This window comes from Lithobates pipiens, unplaced genomic scaffold, assembly GCF_037356315.1.
Source record: "Lithobates pipiens isolate NorthernLeopardFrog02 unplaced genomic scaffold, aLitPip1_a1.2 Scaffold_19, whole genome shotgun sequence".
NCBI classification, from domain to species: Eukaryota; Metazoa; Chordata; class Amphibia; order Anura; family Ranidae; genus Lithobates; species Lithobates pipiens.
In genome coordinates this window covers 357,209,597-357,232,891 of record NW_027507764.1, presented here as the reverse complement: position 1 = coordinate 357,232,891, position 23,295 = coordinate 357,209,597, and the positions used below count along the sequence as shown (strand labels likewise).

The following is a 23,295-nucleotide window of genomic DNA, read 5'->3' as shown; positions in this document are numbered from 1 at the left end:
TTCCCCAGGCTCCTTCGGGGGGGGGGGGGGGAAGGTGCTGCAGGGGGGGGGTCCTCAGAGCCTGAGGGAGATCCCTTTGGAGCCCCTGTTTTTCGGGGTGTATGTACCTCTTCTGCCGATAGTGCCAAGCAGCAAAGGTAGAGGTACCACAAAAAAAGCACTGACTGCTGGGCAATGTAGTTCAGCAACTGCCAATGCTAACAAGACTCAGCCTGGTGCCTAAGTAAATGCTGCCAGGGAATGCCTGTCCCAGACTCGCATGCGCCTGTCGGCTCTCTGTCCCTCCATAGGCTGTGTGCACCTGCAAAAGAGTGCATTTTATAGCCTGTGTAGCCAGTGATGTGGGCGTCTAACCACGCCAACATTGCGTTAACGCTCTGCCCCCCCTCCTCCGCTCGCCCCTTCTGCCCCCTCTCGTCTTTTCAAAAAAGACAGCTTTCCCGCACGATCCGAGGCTCTGATCCTCGGAACCTGCATGGAGGGGAGGCTGGGGTGGAGGAGAGAGCAGGGCCGGTGGATGGGAAGCCGCTGTAATGGCGGTGTGGTATACTACCGCTTCTCTGTGTCTAACATAAGCTGTGGGGGGAGAATCCCTGCAGGAGAAAACCCCCCCCCTTCCCACATCCTACCTGGAGCATGGCTTGGAGGAACGTACAGCATGGGCACTCAGACAGAACAGGCATGAAAGGTATGTGCTCTTGACAGCCCCCTGGTTGCGACTTTAGGCATATCATACATTTACTTAAAGGACAAACCTATTAGAACTAGAAAAATTCTTAAGGAGTCTCCTTTACCTTATCCAGCTGCAGGGCTCGGTGTAACAGACCCAATCTTCACCTCTCACGGTGGACTCCCTTTTAGAGAAAAAAACCTTCAGAGACTGGGGCCCCCTTTTGTATAGGGGGATATGCTTTTCTGGGCCTGTAAAGCACCCCGCCAGGGCTATGGCTGAAAAAAACAAATACTGGATCCTGGGCTCCTGCTCTCTAAAAAGAGAAGCGTTACAGGTAAAACCTTGTTTCTTCGGACACGAGGCCCGGGTAACCATCCAATTCGGCCTGGAAAAGACACTTTGAATGGACCCGGTTGCATGGCTTGCCCCAGTGTAGGATATTCCAGTGGAGCTCAGCACATCACATTTTTACTTGTGACCAACACCTAAGACACTGGCGGAAAAACGGAGGTACCTCCGGTAGGGGGAGGGGTTATATGAGGGATTGAACTTCCTGTCTAGGGTGTGCCAGTAATTACTGATGGGTTATAGGGTATCACTAGGTGATTGGACACTGAGTCTCTGTGTCCTGTGATGTACGAGAAAGAAATAAAAAACAGCATTTTTTTTTCCTTATACATGATTGGATGATAAAATCAGCAGAGCTTCCCCTCATTTCAGATCTTCCACTCAGATCTAAAGCGACTGCACTTCTAAGTGCACTTGTAGTGCAAAGTTGACTTGCCTTTAGTAAATCAACCCTGTAGTGTCCCCTTTAATTTCTGTTGTTACTTCCAAGGTACAGTTATAAGTAAAGTTAAAGTGTAAATATCTACATTTTTACAGAGCTAGTGTTTTTTAAACTCTATCTCCACAAAATATCTCAGTACAGATGGACACATGTTGCCGAAATGTATGTAATATTAAAGCTGCTTCCATTATTTCATCCTAGCACTTGGCTACACCAGAGGCCTTTGCCAGGAATCCTTCTCGTGTTTGGGAATTTTATCATTACCGAAGAGAAGTCATGCTGACAAAAAGTCCAAACCCAGCACATCTAGCCATTGCAGAGTGTGAATCTCGGCTCAGCAAGCAAGGGAGGAAGATGGTGGTGATAACACAGAATGTTGATGAACTGCATCGCAGGGCTGGGACACGCAATCTCTTTGAAATACATGGTAGGCTGGAGACAACGTTTTGTGATTGTCCCTCAATAGCCAGATAGGCACTACTCAAAAATGTATTTTATGAATTTCTCTATAGTAAGCCCCCATTTATACTTGAATGCCAGCATTTTAATGCAATTTTCAAGCTTTTTTTGTGTGCTTTTTGAAGCGATTTTCTTGCGTTTTTTATTTTAGCCAATGGAAAGCAGTATCATCTGTGTTACCGTATGCCACCCTTGTTCTGGTATCTGCTACCTGTTTTTTTCTGTGTGGTTTCTTGTACTGTCATAGCTCTTGGGTTATGCCGATTTCTTTTCAGGCCTTCTGCTGCTTGCCATGGCTCTTGTATTGGGCATCACTGAGGTTGTAGAGGTTCTTGTGGACCCCCCACTTCCAGCATGGACACTCCGAAGTATCACATTTTGTTCACGGGCATGAGCCTTGCTAGGAGATGGAGATCAGGCGCAGAATGTGTGAAAAAATTTGCTCGAAGTCTATGGAGCCAGAAATGTGCAATTCTTTTGGAGAAAAGCTCACGTATTTTTCATGTGACAACTGGCAGCACAATACACAGGTGTAAATGGGTACCACTGGATATTATAGGAATCTTTATGTTGAGTGTTGTCGTGCTTCAGGAAACGTGCAACAAGTTACTTTACTGTGAATGGGGGATAATATTGTTTTGTTTTTTATTATTTTACTTCGACTAAAATAGGATAGGTCCTTTTAAGTAATGCTTGTAATAAAGCATATAGCTTAGAAGTGTATTTATTATCTGTATTTCGTTTTAAATTAGGTAGCTTATTTAGGACCCGTTGTAACACTTGTGGCAGTTTGAAGGAAAATTACAAGAGCCCTATATGTCCTGCTCTTGAAGGAAAAGGGTAAGATTTTCACATGAACTTTGTTTGCATCTATTTTCTCAGGTTGGGTTTGAGCTAGGCCCTAACGTGCGCAAGCCCCTCTCTTGAGCTAGTAGATTGTATTGGGTCATTTGGTACATTCTAAAGCCTAACCATTCTAAAATGTTTTGAGTACTATTGTTACATGTACATGTTCAAATTTTTAATGTAGAAGTATCGTCAAATCTTTTTTGGCCATATTTCTCTTGTGGGTCACAGAAGTGGACTTATATTTGCTGTCCTGTGATCCAGAGTCACCTTCTAAAAGGCTATTGCCTGCTATCAGCTGATGTTGGAGAGCCATCCTTCTGGAAAGATCCTTGCCATATTGTTGGGATCCACTCGGCTGCCTGATTGACAGCTGGCTTCCGCTCTTACCACGTGGCTGAGAACTGAAGCCAAGTGTGACTGCCCCCTCTCCTGCCCAGTGCTCCAGTGAGCGCTGGAGGGGCAAAGCAGAGAGCGGTGACTGTCAGTCACTGCTCTCTGGAGCAGACATGCAAATTGAGCGATCAGCAATTATGTGATAGCTCAGTTCTCTGTCTTGGGGCCAATGTAGGACAGCTGCAATATCACACCGATGCTACAAGATAGTCGAGTATGAAGAGTTCTTTTTTTTTTTTTTTTATGTGCCCCATACATGTATTTTAACATTATGACTCAAAGCTCCTAACTGCTCTATATTCTATGTGGCTCATTTTGCGCACCTAGTTTACCTGCGTGCTAGGTTCCAATAGATCCTGGCATTCTCATCTTCTACATGCCTCTGAATCTAATTTTAGTACAGCTATAATGTTACTTAGAACAGAAAATTATTGTCTGGGGCATGCAACCCAGATGTGATCAGTAGACGTCTAATGCAGGCTGATGTACTGTGATTTGAGAGTGTTGGTTCTGAATGAAGTGTCTGTTTTAATTAATCATAGGGTAAGCCTGAGACTTGATGACACCCCACAGTGTAGACGTAATCAAGTAATAGATCTACCATAGGCAAAGTTCTCAGAAGGCCTGAAGGATTTTTAACTATGATGCATTTGTTTTGAACAGAGTTGCTGATAGTTGTGTATTTTGCTTCCTTCAAATATTGTCTTATGTAATGGGATATAACATGGTCTTGTTTCTTTATTTTTGTTAGTGCTCCTGAACCTGACGTGACTGATGCTGCTATTCCAGTAGATGACTTACCAAGGTGAAGATAGATTTTTATTTTAATTGTTTTCAGTTTTATAAAAAATAAATATATGCTGATTTCCATGGATCCAGGGGAAGAAGTAAAAAAAAGTTCTTGAAGTAAACAGTGATGTCTTGTGTCTGCTTCCAGGTGTGAAGAAAATGGCTGCCGAGGTCTCCTCCGACCTAATGTTGTATGGTTTGGTGAGACTCTGGATTCCACTCTTCTTGGAGAAGTGGAGAAAGAGTTGGAAACATGTGATTTGTGTTTGGTGGTAAGTGGTATTGGGGATAAAAAAACTAAGGTTTTTATCCACCTCAGAGCCAAGATGTGCTCGACACATCCTAGATATTTCTTAGTGTTTTGTGTCAAATTCAAAAAAAAATCCATCTTCTCTTATTTTTATTTTTTATTTTTTTTATACTAGATATTGCGTGTTTTTTTTTTTCCATATTATGCAGTGATCCTATTTGTTATAGTCATACTCTCGCATGGTTTCCCTTGCAGGTTGGAACTTCATCAGTTGTCTATCCTGCTGCCGTGTTTGCACCACAAGTGGCTGCTCGAGGAGTGCCTGTTGCTGAGTTCAACATGGAAAGTACACCTGCAACTACGGGCTTTACGTAAGAAGCGTCTTGAGTTAAACTTTTTGTTGTGTTCTTGCTAGATCAATATAAAGGACAGTAATTTTTACAAATTAAAGGTAAACTTACTTTAGATTCTTCAAATTTCCTTGTTTAGCCTTTATATGACATGGCATGTTGCTGCGCCTTTTATAATTAGTCCGAAGAAGAATTACCGTATTTATTGGCGTATAACACGCACCCTAATTTTAAGAGGGAAGTTTCAGGAAAAAATAAAGTTTTGCGTTGTGTGTGTCTCTCTTAGCTCCCTGCCCCCCCCCCGTCAGGCAGCGTAATTTATTGCTCTCCCCCCTGGGCAGACTCGAGAGTTAGATGACTGTGACAGTTAGACTGTGGCTTCTGTGTGCAGTGCAGCAGAAGGATGTTTGCCGGAGGTCTGCAATGCAGGGTCTGAGTGTCCCGGGACTCCCAGGTCCCCTGGGCTGTCTCTGATGGTGTCTGTTCGCCTGAGATTGCACCCCCCAGGGCGCTATGCAGTATGTACCATGGCGTTTTTAATCTATATCTGCATATTACACTCACTCGCTATTTTCATTCTGTTTTCAGGGTGAAAATGTGCGTGTTATACGCTAATAAATACGGTACTTGCAGTCACTGTGAACAATTATTAGGCCATGGTTTAATTCACAAGGCTAAAACACCAGAATGGGTTTCTTCTCTTAAAACAGGTGACGGCTCTTTCAGTTGAGTCCAGTCAAATTTAAAACTACAGGTGCATCTCAAAAATTAGAATATCATCAAAAAGTTTATTTCAGTAATTAAATTTATAAAGTGAAACTTCTATATTATATAGATTAATTACACACATGGTGATATATTTCAAGCATTTCTTTCCTTTTAATTTTGATGATTGTGGCTTACAGCTAGTAAAAACCCCAAATTCAGTATCTCAGAAAATTAGAATTACTCTTATATTCACCGACAGACACAGCTCCTCTCTTAGCCATTGGGTTGTTATGACCTGTTACTAGGAGATACTAGGCATTAGTTGTAATACGACACTCAGAACTCTTTTTTTTTTTTAAACTTTATATCTTTATTATTTTCTATTTCAATTCAAAAACATCTCATACAGCCTTTCAATATAAAAAATACAGTAATCACCCAATTCCTGTTTACATATCCCTCATCCATCCTTCCCTTCTTACAATCATCACCTTCCACACTCATACACTCCCATTCATCATAGTTCCTTCTTGTTAAGAGACACCTTCATTTATCATTTTTACATACCATTTCTTCCATATCTTATCAAATTTTTTAATACCCCCTTGTCTCATATATGCCACTCTCTCTTTAAGGATAACCCTGTTCATATTTTGCACCCACTCTCCACTCGTGGGGGGAATGGCCGATTGCCACTTCTGAGCTATAAGTTTTCTAGCCTGGAAGAGACACCTTACTTTGGCTAAGCTACTATCCTTAGGGACATTACTCCCCCTAGTCCAACCCAATACACAACCCATTGGTTCCATTTCCACTACCATCTCAAAAACCCTACTAACTATCGTCACAACCTCTCTCCAATACCGGTATAGCTTGGGACATCTCCAAAACATATGGATCATGTCTCCTTCTGTCCTTCCACACCTAGGACATGCTGCATCACTCCTTCTACCAAATTGAGCCAATCTTTTAGGAGTATAATACGCTCTGTATAATAAGAGTAGGTGTGAGAACTTTTGAGATGGGGAAATGGACACCCATGGTGCCACCTCAAGAATCCTCTCCCATTGGTCTTCGGAGATATCCCCCACATCAGACTCCCATTTTTTCCTATTTTTTTGACCCTGTGTTTTTTCCTGAGATTTCTTACACAACTCCATGTACACTTTAGAAATTAAACCTTTCCCTGATTTTGCTCGCAGTATATCTTCTATAACGGGTATCTCACTCCATACCATTGCTGTCTCCTGGAACTGTTTATTCAAGGCATGCCTAATCTGCAAATATCTAAAAAAGGATCTTTTCGGGATTAGAAACTGATTCCTTAGCTCTTGGAATTGTTTCATTCTGCCATCTAGATAAATCTGATGGACAAAGTGTATACCCCTTTTTTCCCATTCCCTTACTTGTCCTATTTTTGAAACTTCTTCCAACTTTTTATTTGCCCATAGAGGGGAATATTCCGTAAATCCCCCATAACCCAGTATTCTTTTGGTTGTTTCCCACACCTTAATCATTAGTCCCAAGGTAGGGATATCCCGTGTAAGTGCCCCTGCCTCTAATGCTACCACTACTGGCCTTCCGAGGAATTGTTCGAGAGGGGATCCCCTCTTCAACCCCCCTCTCCCCAACCCCTCTCCTGCCAGATGTTGTAGCTGTGCTGCTATAAAATAATTAAACGGGTGTGGGAGCGCAACTCCCCCTTCATTACTTGAAAGTTGTAAAGTCTTTAACCCAATACGTGCACGTCCCCCCTTCCACATCAATTCTCTAAATATAGTATCTATCTTGTGGAACCAGTCTTTATATATCCATATTGGAGAATTATGTAATACATAAAGGAGTTGCGGCAAAAGAATCATTTTAATAAGGTTGCATCGACCCGCTACTGAGAGTGGTAATTTCTTCCATATCTTAATTTTTTGTTTGAATTTAAATAGCAATGGAACCAGGTTGTCTATCATATAGTGCTTAGGGTCTTTAGAAATACATATACCCAGGTATTTCATTTTACTCACTATCTGGATATGAGCTGCTTCACATGGTAAAGGGCTGTCAAGTGGGTCTATAGGCAATATACAGGATTTGTCCCAGTTTATTTTTAGGCCCGCAAGATGACCAAAGTTGGTAATTCTATGCATCACCTCCCCAATTGAGTGGTAAACATCTCCGAGAAACAGTAGATCATCTGCAAATAATGCTACCTTTTCTTCTTCCTTTCCTCTCCTAAAACCTTTTATCCTGCTGTTTGACCTCAGGGATATAGCCAAAGGTTCAATTGCCATGGCAAACAAAAGAGGAGACAGGGGACACCCCTGCCTCGTACCTCTCTTCAAACTGATCCCAGTCGAGCTTTCGTTGTTGACTCTAATCCTTGCTTCCGGGCAACTATATAACATTTTAACCCATTTTATAAATACCGGGCCCACCCTGTATTCACTCAAGACTCTCCACAGGTAACTCCACTCCAGTGAATCAAAGGCTTTAGCCGCGTCCAATGACAGGACAGCTCTCTGGCCAACTCCATCCACTGGTAACTGGAGGTTCAAAAAGACCCGTCTTATATTTGTGCTTGTGGATCTCCCAGGGATAAATCCTGACTGATCAGGGTGGATAATTTTCCCTATCACTCCGTTCAATCTCTTTGCCAAGACCTTAGCTAGGATCTTTACATCGAGATTCAACAGAGAGATAGGTCTATATGATGAGGGGTTGAGAGGGTCCTTGTTTTCCTTTGGCAACACTATTATATTTGATTCCCTCATTGAGAGAGGAAGTTCTCCTGCTTCTATCGCCCAGTTAAAAACATTTAGGAGCTCTGGGATTAATACCTCACCAAAGTGACGATAGACCTCCACCGGAAGACCATCTGGGCCTGGGGCTTTCTGACCTGTCATTTCCTGCACTATACACCGAATCTCTTCGATTGTTATAGGACAATCTAACATATCACCATCTTCTTTCGAAAGATGTGGGATAGCCAACGGGCTAAAGAATGTATCCATTTCCTCCCTCATCTCGGCCTGATTAGATTGGTATAGGTCCTCATAGTACGCTCTAAATCTCTCCAAAATATCTAATTTATTAGTAGATATCCTGCCGTCTGCCATACTGATCCTGGGAACCATGGACGGAGCAGAGTTTGTTTTCACCAGGTATGCTAGCATCCGACCTATCCTTTCTCCTTCCCCAAATACCAATTGTTTCTTAAATAGGAGTTTATTTTCGGCCTTCTCCAACATTATATAACGATATTCCTGCTGCGCTTTCATCCATTTTCCCTGATTATCTAGTGTTGAGTTTTTGATGTACTGAATTTCTGAATTTACCACACTCCTTGAGGCATTCTCTTCCCTTTCCCCAGACTGTTTCTTGATTTTAGACATCTGTTGTATTAAAAGGCCTCGGAGGTAGGCTTTCAATGTGTCCCATACCATCCCTGTTTGGGCCGAACCTGAGTTGAAATTTATAAATTCTTTAAGTGAGCTCAGTACTTCCTTTGGATCCCTCATTAACTCCAACCAGGTAGGGCTAAATCTCCATCCTTTTTGCTGACTTCTCTCTCCTACGTCCACGCAGCTCTTTATTGCTGAGTGGTCCGATAAACTTCTTGGCATATACCTTATTTTTTTTATTAGTGCTACCGCCTCGTCGTTCCCCATAATCATATCTATCCTTGACAGGGTTGAATATGTGGTGGAGAGACACGAGAAGGTACGAGATATTGGATTCTGGAGTCTCCAAAGGTCCTTCAGACCCATTTCTCCCAAAAATTGTGATAGGGGACTCTCGCTTCGACCCCTATGCTGAGCCCTCCCGATAGGAAATCTATCCAGTAGATTGTCCATAACCATATTGAAATCACCCATTAGTATCAGTGGGACTTCCGGTTTATCCAACACAAATTCAACCAGGTCATATAAGACATCCATAGTGGATGGTGGTGGTATATAAACGTTGGCCAGAATCAAAGTCTTTCCCTCTAAAATACCGTGTAAAAAAATATACCTTCCTTGTTCATCTATCTTCACCTGTAGACAGTTAAATGACACCCCTCTTTTAATAAAAATACTAACTCCCCTAGAGAAGGAGGTATGGCACGAATGGTATTGGATATGATATTCCCTCCAGCCTAGCTGGGTAGTGATGGTTTTGGTAAAATGTGTCTCCTGGAGAAAAAGAAGCATTGCTCCATGAGACAGTGCTGATAACTTAACTGCCATCCTCTTCTTCAGATCCCCCATCCCTCTAACGTTCCAGGAGTAAAAGATAAGACCTCTCCCCTCTAATACAGTGCGTTCACTCATTATTAACTAAAGTGATAACTAAAGTGACAGTGCCTAAGAGTTAATATGTGTAACTCATCTTTAATATTCCCTTTGATATAATAGGCTTTCAACCATTGATTTCCTCTAAGTGTATATCCTCGTGACCCTCCTCTACTACTCTCTCTTATATAATATCTTTTTGCCCTTTGTTTTTTTATAAATAAATGTGCTCTATATAGTGCTCTAGTTACAAAAACAATCCTCATCCATACTTCTCCCACCTGCCACTCAAGCTTTGACCACCATGTACTACTTTCACCACACCCATACCATACACCTTCCTCCCACTCTTCTCCCATTGCCTCTTTAGGCATCACCTGGGGCCTTTTTTTGTGACCTTCCCACACACACCTTATCTGTGGATCACTCCACATGCTTTACTTAAACCTTACTACCCACCCACCCCCCATCCCGCCCCTCCCCTCCAAAATCACCGAACAAAAATATTACCCCATGCAGCTTAATCAATATTCAAGGTCGTGAGGGCTCCGCCAACCCCCCTAGTCAGGGGGGGGGCATGCGTAACCCTCCCCTCCCTCAAATCCCCCTCAGATCCCCCTCCCCCCCTCCTCCCCAAACAAAACAATCTAAACAAAAATGGGATTACATCTAAGGCATAAAGGGGAGGGGGGAGAAGAAAAAGGAAACCCCCCCCCCCCCCCCAGGGAACAAAAAAAAAAAAAAAAAAAAAAAAAAAAAAAAGGGGGGGACCAAAAAAAAATGGGAAGGGGGAAAAATCCATCACTACTAAAGTCTTCGGGGGTGCGACTCCAACCACTCCTCCACACCTCCAGGGTTATCAAAAATTATAGTCCCTTCGGGGGTATTTATCCGTAGTCTTGCTGGGTAAAGTAATGCATATACCATGTCCATTTGGCGGAGCTTCCTTTTAACTTCCCCAAATTTGGCCCTCCTTCTTTGAAGGTCTGGTGAATAATCCGGGAAGATCGACACACGCGAGCCATTATATACGATCTTACCCTTTTCCCTGGCTTTCCGGGTGATCGTCTCTTTATCCTTAAAAAATAGTAGCTTAGCCAGAAGCGGTCTTGGAGGGGCACCCATCTGTGGGGGTCTTGAGGGGACTCTATGTGCCCTCTCAATAGAGAACATTGAAGAAAAAACGTCCTGACCAAACATATCCCTAAGCCATTTCTCCAGAAAGGCTATAGAGTCTGAACCTTCACAATTTTCTGGCAGGCCTACTATCCGAATATTCTTCCTCCTCATCCTGTTTTCCATTTCATCTAATTTGTTGTCCTGTTTCATTAACTGATCTTGCATTGACCTGATTTCCTTGATCAGGGGGGCCAAATCATCTTCAACCCGTCCCAGCCGCTCCTCAAGTACTGTGGTCCTATCCTGGATCTTTTGAATATCCTGTCTAGTATGCACTAATTCCTCTCGAATAGAAATAAGTTGGGTGCTCATTCCTCCCAGGGATTCTCTACAGAGGTTGACTGCCATCAAAACCTCCCTTAATGTTGGCTCTGGTTCTGGGTCAAGTCCTCCCTGCAGACCTCCTTCCAATGGGCCAATTGCCCCTTCCATACTCCCCTCCTTAGGTTGGCCCTCTGTATCCACACCTCCCTCCTTTTCCTCCAAGGCGATTTGAGACTGACTTAGCCCTTGACTTTTCCTGGTGCCTTTAATACCAGATAACCTGTTAGTTTGGGGTTGCTGTCCCTGTTGTGGACCCTTGGGAGAAGTCTGACTAGACCCCTGGCCCGGATTATGGGCATACTTTTCTAATTTTGCGGCTGCAGCTGCTTGACTGGCTTTAGTCGCACGATGTGACGGCATGATGATTTTATTTGCTCCACAGAAATATCCTCAGAGAATATATATATATATATATACATATATATATATGTTTAATTTCTCTCTCACCCTTGGGCAAGATAGTAATAAGGAGTCCTGGAGATAGAAAAGCACACACAACACTGAGTTGCGCTTCTAGAGATTCCCCCCAAAAAAAAAAAAAAAAAAAAAAAAAAAAAGAAAGGGGGGGGGGGAGGGGGGAATCAACACAGTTCCAGCTCCAACCTCCCAAACTGCTCGGTATAGGTTACCACTTCAAAGCTGGTTAAAGTCCCTTTAAAGTGGGACTTTTTGTTTCCCCAGACTCTAATAAACAGGGCGTTCTCGATTTGCGGCTTTGAGAGCGTTTTTATACAGGGGAGATTTACACAGAAGGAGTTAATAACAGGCTTCTCCCATCAGGGGGCAAATGAAAGAAATGGAGCATCACAAATGGGCATGTACTACACCATTTTACACTCTGTGCTGCAAGCTCTGAACTATGTCAAAACCTCAGTATCTCCTGTTCCAGGTTTTAAATTTAAATATGTAGCCAAGCACTTTAAGGCAAAGATAGAAAGTCTCTTCCAAAGGTAAATTAAAAAAAAAGGTTTCATTACTTCCTTTCCTTTTGCAATTCTCAGTCTTCTCCTCAGTGGAAAGTTCTTTTCAGGGTTAAGACAATAAGGGAACAGGCAGGAAGTTTTGCAGGAGGGTTTACACACAGGAATTGATTATAAAGACTAATGCATCTTCCTTCTCCTGTATACCATATCTTAATCACTTAACAGTTCAGGTTCATCACACCACATGGCAATATTTTTTCTCACCAGTTTCTTGCACTTATCTGCATGGTGTCTCCTGCATATCATTCCCCTGCTGTACGTAGCTGATCCGAGATCTCCACCTCCCCTCGTTCTCAAGGGTTAACTCCAGTGTTGCAGCAGCAGTCAGAGAGGAAACCTATCCCCTTCCATCAAAGACTTGCACGGAGCGCCCTCGCTACAGCAAAGCGTGGGGGTGGACAGCGAGAGATATCCTTTCATCCGGTCGGCTAAATGCCGGTCACCTCATCCATCATCCACTGCAGGGAGGTTTCGACGGGACGGTGAGAAAAAAACACCGCTCGTTGCGGTACACTACCAGCGTGGAGGGGAGAGCGAGGCGGAACGTCCGCTCACTCACACATGCACACCTTCCTCCTTCTCCATCTGGTCACGCCCCGCAGCACACTCAGAACTCTTAGTTCCGCCCAGGGGGTGGTCCCTTGGGCAACAACCCTCCAGCCTGTCATGCAGCCATCAGTTTTATTTTGCCTAGTGAAGGAGAAGGACCTAGGAACCCTGTGGGCCCATCGGTCCGTGCTTTTTTTCTGCAGAAGCCGGACTTTTTGCGCAAGATTGATCCTGTGATCTACTATCAACAGCTGGCTGGGTGACAGACTGGATACGCTTATCCTTGTAGTCTCCCCAGTCCGGCCATCGAGCGTGTGCAGGCCGCACCTACGCGCTAAGCAGGCCATGACGAAACCTCCGCCCCGAGGTGGTCGGTGAGCTTTTATGCTCCGGGGCATACATATGACTGGGCTACTGATGTCTGCGTCACAGTATGCTGGGCCAGCAGCCACCCTGTACTGATCAGTGAGTGGGTCTGTGATGGAATGTCTCCCAGCTCTTCAGGACTGGTAAGTACAGTTCTCCCTGCCTCAGCGGGGCTGAGCAGCTGGGCATTCCCTGGGAGGTCAACTCGGGGGTCCCTCACCTCCCTCTCTTCTCTCCCCGTCCCTATCTTTCCTCCCTCTCCCTGTGGGGGATGCTGCATGTGGCTGCTGAGCGGTGTGTGTGTGTGTGTGTGTTATGCAGGGTCTCTCTGGGGGGGGGGGGGTGCGCTGGCTAGCTGTGTCCTGGGTCCTGTTTTCATGCCCCTGGAAGGTGTCTGTGAGGCCATGCTGATGTCCTGCGCAGCGGTGTGCTCACCGCCATTGATTTCTCCCTGTAACTAATGGAGCTGGTTTCAGCGGCCATTTTAGGTGTGGGCAAGGCAGCATGCTTTCCTGGGCTTCAGCGGCCATTTTCCTGGTGATTTCCTATTCAGAACACCAGCGGACATTTTCTTGTAGCCTGAACGCGTTTTTTGTGTGTTCTCTAGCGCAGTGCTCGACAAAACCAGGTCGCATTGGCGACTAGAATCAGCGACCTTGCGCCTGGGGCAGCATAGCTGGGGGTATCCCGTCTCCGTGGACCCCCCCCGTGCGATCGCGTCGGGCCGCGCCGCAGGCGGCCGGTAATTGAGCCCCCGGCTTTGAGGCCTTCTGTGATCCTATGGTTCCTTCTGGAATCTGGCGCCCTCTTGTGGTGGCCGTTGGAATTACAACCAACAATGCTAATGGGCCAGTCTTTCTCCATCCCTTTACTTAGAACCCCTAAACAAAACAAAAAAAAAAAAATATATATATTATATATATATTTTTTTTTTATTATTTATTCTAACACCCTAGAGAGTAAAATGGTGGTCGTTGCAATACTGTCTGTCACACCATATTTGCACAGCGGACTTACAAGCGCACTTTTTTTGGGGAAAAATTTTTTATTTAATAAAAAAAAAAGACAACAGTAAAGTTAGCCCAATTTATTTATTTTTTATATTGTGAAAGATAATGTTACGCCGAGTAAATCGATACCCAACATGTCACGCTTCAAAATTGCGCCCGCTCATGGAATGGCGACAAACTTTTACCCTTTAAAATCTCCATAGGCGACGTTTAAAAAATTCTTCAGGTTGCACGTTTTGAGTTACAGAGGAGGTCTGGGGCTAGAATTATTGCTCTTACTCTACCGATCGCAGCGATACCTCACATGTGTGGTTTGAACACCGCTTCATATATGCGTTCGCTTCTGCACGCAAGCTTGGCAAGACAGGGCGCATTTAAAACAATTTTTTTTTCTTATTTTAACTTTTATTTTTATTTTTTTCACTGTTCTTTTAAAAAAAAAAAAAGTGTGTCACTTTTATTCCTATTACAAGGAATGTAAAAATCCCTTGTAATAGAAAAAAGCATGACAGGTCCTCTTTTATATATGAGATCTGGGGTCAGAGAGACCTCACATCTCATATTTACACTAAAATGCAATTTAAAAATGTCCCTCTAAGAGCTATGGGCAATGACTTGGAGACAGGTGGGGGGGCGGCTATCTTCCCCTCACTCGTCTCCATGTCAGGCCAGGGACAGGGACAGGTCCAGATCGCCGTCACGGACCTGGCTCCTAACTTTTTTAGCTGGCTCCTAGATTCCAAGCAAATTTGTCAACCCCTGCTCTAGCGGCAGCATGTGCTCCTGTGCCCTTACAGCCATTTCCCCTGTGTTTTATGTCCTTGTGCTGGACGCTGGGTGGCTACTTTCTTGAAGCCTGAGCACACTTCAGACGGTTTTTAGCGCCATTTGCAGCTGTTTCCACCGACACAACACTGTTTCCTCTGCACCTGGGAGCCAACAGGGACTTACAGGCACTACCTGCTGAATAGCGCAGAACTCCTCAGGGTGGTGAGTCCAGCGGGAAAGAGCCCCCCAGCCAGTGGCTGTAAGGAGGGTGGGACTGTCACTGTCCTAAGTCCCCTTCGGGTGGCAGACAGGGTAGGGTCAGCATGGCTTCAGAAACTGGAGTTTCTCCCCCTGAAATCCAGGCAATTGCAACCGGGTCGCCTGCAGACTGCGCAGTGCCTATGGTCACCCTGACGGCAGTCCTCAATTCGTTCATTGCCAAGATGGAGGTGACACATGGGAAAAAGGGTGCAAAAAAGCAGCCCCTGCCCCCCCCCCGTTCTTTGGGGAGAGCTCTGACGCAGACTTGTGTCCTGCTGAGGCTGGTGACCCGTGCTCTGTCTTGTCAGATGACGCTGACCAGGACCATTCGGACAGAGAATGAGTCCCCGTCTGGGTCCGTGTGCGACAAAGCGCTTGTTGGAGCACTTATCACAGCTGTGCGTGATACCCTGAAGATTCAGGAGCCAGTAGATCCCTCTGCTGATGTAACTGTCCTCTTTGGTCCTGCAAGCCAGCACATTCACCTAAGGTGTTCCCGTATCTGACTTATTTTGACAAGTTCATTTACAAGGAATGAGGTCGCCTGCAATGGACCTTTTCAGGCCCTAAATCCATGGCGGTGCGTTACCCTTTTGAGGAAAGCCTTCTCAACAAGTATCCAGGTTAAATAAAGTAACCACGATCCCGGTAGACTCCTGCATTTAAGGATCCCACGGACAGGAAGGCCGAGGCAGTGGCTCGTTCCTTGTTTACGGTTGTGGGGTCAGCCGTGCGACCAGTACTGGCGTCCGCACTTGTGGCGTAGAAACTGAGTGGGCAAAACTGTTGCACCGCAAATTTCAAGAGCAGGCTTCTCCTGTCTGCGTGGAACTAGCAGACCAACTAGTGCAAGGCCTTAAGTACGTTTGTGATGCGGCCCTGGATACTCTTCCTCTGTTATCCAGGGCTTCAGTGTCAGCAGTGGTGCTGAGGTGCCTGATTTGGTTAAAATGCTGGTCTGCTGACCAGGCATTCAAAAAAGCCCTGACTGATCTTCCCTTCCTTGGAGGCCGGCTCTTTGGAGCCTCTTTGGCTAACATTATAAAAAATGCCACTGGTGGTAAGCGTACCCTACTCCCACAGGCCTGGAAGGCTATGGAGCCACGCCGTAGGCAAGGGCCCTCTTCTTTTTTTTTTTTTTTTTTTTTCGCTCACAAACGGCTTTTTCGTCCGCCCGGAGCTTTGGTTAAATGGTGGTCCCCAGCCCGACAGGACAACCACTGAAGGACAAAAACGTCCCTGGAACCACAAGCCTGCAAACAAAAGTGCTACCGCATGAAGGTTTGCCCCCACCCATGTCTCGGGTGGGAGGTCGCCTTCAGGAGTTTGCAGCCCGGTGGTCCTCTCGACTATCCGACCAATGGGTCTGCGATCTGATTTCCTCCGGCTACAAGATGGTTTCTCTCTTGGCCGCCAAACAGTGGCCGCCAAACGGATTCTTCCCCTCCAGCATACCCATATCCCCGGCTCGCCGGGAAGCCCTCTTGGGGGGCAGTAAGGGACCTGCTGAGTCGCGGGGTGGTTGTACCGGTTCCGGAATCGGAACGTTTCCAGAGATTCTACTCAAATCTGTTCGGACGTACACCTTCCTTCCAGGGAACTACAATCTTAGACCTAACAGCCCTCAATCACTTTGTGAAAGTGCAAAGGTTCAGAATGGAATCAGTTTGCTCAGTAGTCACTGCATTCCAAGGGGACTCCCTGGCGTCTTTAGACATCCAGGATGCGTACCTGCACATACCAATATGCCTTCGGCATCAAAAGTTTGTGTGATTTGCAGTCAGAAGCCCACTACCAGTTTGTTGCTCTCTTTTGGTCTAGCATCAGCCCCCCGAGTCTTTACCAAGTTTTGGCGTTGCTGCGGCAACGTGGGATTGCGATCTTGGGATACCTAGACGATCTCCTCCTGAGGGCATCTTCCGCCTTAGAATTAGAGGCGGATGTGGCGATCACCATGCAGACCCTGCAAGAATTTGTGTGGCCGTTGAACCTAAAGAAGTTGGTGATTGTACCGACCCAGCGTCTGGAGTACTTAGGCTTGCTGCTGGACTCCAGGGAACCAAGAGTTTTTCTCCCTTCAGACAAATTGCAAACTACCAGATCCGCGGTAAAACTGCTGATGAACCACAAGTGGTCATCGATCCGCTTCTGCATGCGAGTACTGGGGCTCATGGTAGCCTCCTTCGAGGCAGTACCATTTGCCCAGTTCCACACCAGAGTCCTGCAGAAGGAGATTTTGACAAAATGGGACAAATCTCAGTTGTCCCTAGATCGACAGATCCAGGTGAGCCAGTCAGTCAGAGATTCGCTGATCTGGTGGCTGAGGTCCCCGGTGATTCAGTACGGGAAGTCGTTCCTACCTCCTGAAGTGGACAGTGATCACAACGGACGCCAGCCTATCCGGCTGGGGGGAGTAATGGGGGTTCAGTCGGCTCAGGGCCTCTGGTCGGTGGAAGAATCCAAGTTGCCGATCAATCTGCTCGAGCTAAGAGCGATCAGGCTGTGCCTCTCCACATGGTCGATGAGACTTCAGGGGCGTCCGATCAGACAATGCCATGGCTGTGGCATACGTCAATCACCAATTTTAACCCACTTTATTATAATTTCTTGTGTAGGAGATTCCTGGACTTATTCCACAGCGTCATTGCTAAATGCACTTCTGTATATTTGTTAATATCCCTATTTGTTTTTGTTTTATAATTGGAGATTTATAGCACTGCACTTTTTTTATGTTATTATTGGTACATGATTGTCTGTTAGATTGTAGTGCTGGCTGCTACCTTGCAAGACTTTTGCACTATTTCACATTTATTTTAAGTATAAATTATATATATTTTATGTATAAAAAAACTACAAATTAAAATGATGCCAAAGTTTACCCAAAAAGTCCCACAGCAGCTTTTTCTTGTTTTGAATAGCATATGGTAGGGTTAAAACCTGTTGCAGGTTGTTATTTCTCTGTGTCATTGGTGAAATTTCTCATTACTTCACTACCTGAACTGTTCCCAGGTCAGGGAGAAAATTGAAAATATGACAGATATTTTGGTGCTACAGGGTGTTAGGACAGGAAGTAAGGGGCTATCGCTATGATAGGGACACAAATCGCAGAAAAAAACCTGACAAAGTATACATTCATATCATTCCATGCCCTCAGGGAGCTTACAGTCTAAGGTCTCTAACTTGCATACATACATGGGACCAATTTAGACTGGAGACCATTAATCTACCAGCATGTCTTTGGAGCATGGGAGAAAACCAGAGTACCCAGAGGAAACCCACGCAGGCACAGGGAGAACATGGAAACCCTGTGCAGGTAGTGCCATGTTTGGGATTCAAACTAACAACCTTTAGTTCCCTAGACTGACTTCAAAAAGACATGCTGGTAGGTTTGTAGTATGTCATATGCCTGGTTTGTGAGTTAGGGCCCTTAGATTGTAAGCTCCTTGAGGGCAGGGACTAATGTGAATGTAATAAAAAAAATAAAATAAAAAATATATATAATATATATATTAGATTGTGTACAGTATCTCAAAAGTGAGTACACCCCTCACATTTTTGTAAATATTTTATTATATCTTTTCATGTGACAACACTGATGAAATTACACTTTGCTACAATGTAAAGTCGTGAGTGTACAGTTTGTATAACTGTACATTTTCTGTTCTCTCTAAATAACTCAACACACAGCCATTAATGTCTAAACTGCTGGCAACAAAAGTGAGTACACCCCTAAATGAAAATGTCCAAATTGGGCCCAGTTAGCCATTTTCCTTCCCCCTGTGCCATGTGACTCATTTGTGTTACAAGGTCTCAGGTGTGAATGGGGAGCAGTTGTGTTAAATTTGGTGTTATTGTTCACTCTCTCATACTGGTCACTGGTAGTTCAAAATGGCACCTCATGACAAAGAACTCTAAGGATCTGAAAAAAATAATTGTTGCTCTACATAAAGATGACATAGGCCAGTGATGGCAAACCTTGGCACCCCAGATGTTTTGGAACTACATTTCCCATGATGCTCAGCTACACTGCAGAGCACATGGGCATCATGGGAAATGTAGTTCCAAAACATCTGGGGTGTCAAGGTTCGCCATCACTGGCCTAGGCTATAAGAAGATTGCCAAGACCATGAAACTGAGCTGCAGCATGGTGGCCAAGACCATACAGCGGTTTAACAGGACAGGTTCCACTCACAACAGGCCTCGCCATGGTGGTCAACCAAAGAAGTTGAGTGCACATACTGTGTCATATCCAGAGGTTGTCTTTGAGAAATAGACATATGAATGCTGCCAGCATAGCTATAGAGGTTGAAGGAGTGGTGGGTCAGTCTGTCGGTGCTCAGACCATACGCCTCATCAAATTGGTCTGCATGGCTGTCATCCCAGAAGGAAGCCTCTTCTAAAGATGATGGACAAGAAATCCTGCAAACAGTTTGCTGAAGACAAGCAGACTAAGGACATGGGGATTACTGGAACCATGTCCTGTGGTATGATGATACCAAGATAAATGTATTTGGTTCAGATGGTGTCAAGTGTGTGTGTCAAGTGTGTGTGTCAAGTGTGTGTGTCAAGTGTGTGTGTGTGTGTGTGTGTGTGTGTGGCGGCAACAACCAGGTGAGGAGTACAGACGTATCTTGCCTATAGTCAAGCATGGTGGTGGGAAAATACAGTTCATTGAGGGAACCTTGAATGCCAACATGTACTGTGACATACTGAAGCAAAGCATGGTCACTTCCCTTCAGAGACTGGGCTCCAACATAACGACTCCAAAAACACCTCCAAGACGACCACTGCCTTGCTAAAAAAAAAAAGCTTAGGGTGAAGGTGATGGACTAGCCAAACACGTCTCCAGACCTAAACACTATTGAGCATCTGTGGGGCATTCTCATATGGAAGGTGGAGGAGCGCAAGGTCTCTAACATCTACCAGCTCTGTGATGTCGCCATAGAGGCGTGAAAGAGGACTCCAGTGGCAACCTGTGAAGCTCTGGTGAACTCCATGCCCAAGGGGGTTAAGGCAGTGCTGGAAAATAATGGTGGCCATACAAAATATTGACACTTTGGGTCCAAATTGGACAATTTCACTTTTGTTGCCAGTGGTTTAGACATTAATGGCTGTTTGAGTTATTTTGAGGGGACATCAAATTTACACTGCTATACCAGCTGTACACTCACTACTTTACATTGTAGCAAAGTGTCATTTCATCAGTGTTGTCGCATTAAAAGGTATAATAAAATATTTTTAAAAAAATGTAAGGGGTGTACTCGCTTTTGTGAGATACTGTGTGTGTGTGTGTGTGTGTGTGTGTATATATATATATATAATGTGTGTGTGTGTGTGTGTGTGTGTGTGTGTGTATAATAAATATATATATATATATATATAATGTGTGTGTGTGTGTGTGTGTGTGTGTACATATATAATATAATGTCACTATACAAGTACCTGTCATAGTGCTGCTAGGTGGAGGTGCTAACTTAGTCACTGGGCTGCCCGTGAATCTGTAACATATTTAAAAACTGGTAAACTGGGGGATACTCAGTTTTTTTACTAAATGTCTTCAATTCCCAATAAATACATCCTGTTAACTTTCTTGCTTTTTTTTTTTTTTTTTTTTTTTTTTTTTTTTTTTTTTTTTTTTTCTGTAGGTTTCATTTTCAGGGGCCTTGTGGAACAACATTGCCTCCAGCACTTGCTCGCCATGAAACTGAGCTTATCTCTTGAATTTAACTTGCACAAGCAACGAATGGACTGTTTTGGTGTATGAGCAAAAAGGGGAGGATTGGTTCAACAGAATGGCCGAATTTTCTAGGAACCGGACCTTTTTACCACTTTTTCGGTTCTCTTGATGTCCTCAGAACATCGTTCACTTGCACTATGAACATATTGCACCAGATACAAATTTGCCAGGATTCATCTTTAACCAGAACAAATCACCAAAAAATTATTTTACCAAAAATTATTTTACCAAAAATTATGGGCAATTCAAACTGAAAATATAACAGAAAAAAAATACATAAGCAGTGAAAACGGTCGAAACTGCTGATTGTCAAAACATACAGCAGATCCAACAATAGAACTCGCCCTTTTTTCTTTGCCTAACTTCTCCCAAGTCTCATTGAGGCCGTAGGAGGGGTTGGGCCTCTAGATCTGCTAATCACGTTGGCATGCGATTTTCACTTAATGTAACCTCTGCATATGCATTTTTACATAATATGAAAAGTTTGAATGGTTTAGGTTCATGATGTTTACTCTAATCCTTCTCAGAAATAATTTTCCAGTTTGTATAGAGCCACTCTGACACAGCTCAGTCTCAGTTCAGTCTGTTTCTTTATCAATAGTGTTCCCATAATAATCAGTAAGGGATAACTAAACTTTTGTATATTTATCCTTTTAAGTGATCCCCAAAGGTCTTTTACTCTGTCTACTATCCTGCAAGATACACAGGGGTTGATATGCAAAATCTGGTGCAGCTCTGCATAGAATCCAATCGGCTTCCAACTTTGGCTTGTTCAATTAAGCTTTCACAATGAAACCTGGAAGCTGATTGGTTTCTATGCAGAGCCGCACCAGATTTTGCACTCTTCAGTTTTAGTAAATCAACCCCACTGTTGGGCCCACAGAGAACCACAAATGTACCACTGAATACTCTCTCTAGCTGGCCTCTCGCTTCTTCTGTGTATGTGTAGAAAAATGTAATTGATTACTGTGCAGAAGCCATCATTTTTTCATCCCAGTGGTAGACTGCCTCCTCATAGGAATAAATAGGGATTTCTAATGCAGAAATGTGGGATCAGCAATAGAAATTGTAGAGGCACCTGTGTGGCTTTATGTTGGCCTTACAGCATGGATCTCTTAGTAAGAAGGAATGGGAGATATATTAATATTAATTATTATATGAATATATTACGCCTTAACCTGCAAATACTAACCTGCTGGAAGATTATATCTGATTGCTATAGGTTACTGCACACCACTAATTTTGTCTCATGTTAAATTGAATTCTTTGCTAGCTCCAATTGTTCTTGTACAATAAAAATTTGCAATGGGTTTTCTAGATGAATGTAAAAATGGTACTCTTTGGTGTTAGCAAGGTTCTGTGAAAAAAAAAAAAAAAACTCCATTGTTTTATCTAGCAGAACAGTTAACTTTAAACTGAAAACCTGTTTAGGGCTCATGTTTTACATCTATACCGTGGACAAAATAATCTAGGCCAAAAATTGACATGCACACTACTTGTATGTTACAGGTTTCTTGCAAACCTCTCGGGGACATCCTTAACTTTGGTTTAAGTGCCATTGTTAGGATATGTTGATTTGCACATACCGACCACTTTATATACAGGCATACCCCACTTTTAAGTACACAATGGGGTTTATTTACTAAAGCTGGAAAGCGCAAAATCAGGCTCGCTTCTGCATAGAAACCAATGAGCTTCTAACCTCCGCTTGTTCAATTAAGCTTTGGTAATAAAACCTGAAAGCTCATTGGTTTCTATGCAGAAGTGAGCCTGATTTTGCACTTTCCAGCTTTAGAAAATAAACCCCATTGTGTACTTAAAAGTGGGGTATGCCTGTAAACACACACTTGACATTGCTGCTAAATTATCACTTTCGCAGCACTAGTTTTTTTCGTCCTAAAATGTCAGCATCAGGGACATCAGTTAGATTTCAAATGTGTTTGTGTAGATCAATTGCAAATGTGTGGTTTTGTGTTTTTTAGGTTTGTTGCAAAAATCATTTGTAAAGTTAATAAACTTGGAAAAATGCAGATTTCATGCTTCTCAGTTACTGTATATTTGAACTATAGGAAAAGTGTTTTTTCTCTTATTAACCACTTGCCAACCACCTTATGTAGGAGTACAGCAGCAAAGCGGCTCCCCTGCGCTGTATCACGTGCTAGATATTCTATATTGTCAAAAGTATTGGGATGCCTGCTTTTACACGCACATGAACTTTAATGTCATCCCAGTCTTAGTCTGTAGGATTCAGTATTGAGGTGGCCCACCCTTTTGCAGTTATAACAGCTTCAACTCTTCTGGAAAAGCGGTCCACAAGGTTTAGGAGTGTGTTTATGGGAATGTTTGACTATTTTTCCAAAAGTTCATTTTTGAGGTCAGGCACTGATGTTGGACAAGAAGCCTTAGCTTGCAGTCTCCGCTCTAATTCATCCCAAAGGTGTCTTTATTGGCTTAAAGTCTGGATTCTGGTGTGCAGACATGTTGGAAGGGGACATCCCCAAACTGTTCCTACAAAGTTGGGAGCATGAAATTGTCCAAAATGTCTTGGTATGCGGACGCCTTAAGAGTTCCATTCACTGGAACTAAGGG

At 43.9% G+C, this 23,295-nt stretch overlaps 1 protein-coding gene across 1 annotated transcript in view; it reads left to right on the top strand.

Moving 5' to 3' along the window:
- SIRT5 (sirtuin 5) overlaps window positions 1-22,741 on the top strand; it is a 51,674-nt gene extending 28,933 nt beyond the window's left edge. Inside the window, exons 4-9 of the mRNA XM_077492216.1 lie at window positions 1,665-1,890; window positions 2,675-2,762; window positions 3,916-3,969; window positions 4,102-4,225; window positions 4,459-4,574; window positions 20,615-22,741. Of these exons, the coding sequence (XP_077348342.1) occupies window positions 1,665-1,890; window positions 2,675-2,762; window positions 3,916-3,969; window positions 4,102-4,225; window positions 4,459-4,574; window positions 20,615-20,690 (684 nt within the window). The 3' untranslated portion in view covers window positions 20,691-22,741. The remainder of the gene's footprint in view (window positions 1-1,664; window positions 1,891-2,674; window positions 2,763-3,915; window positions 3,970-4,101; window positions 4,226-4,458; window positions 4,575-20,614) is intronic.
- Window positions 22,742-23,295: the final 554 nt, after the last annotated feature.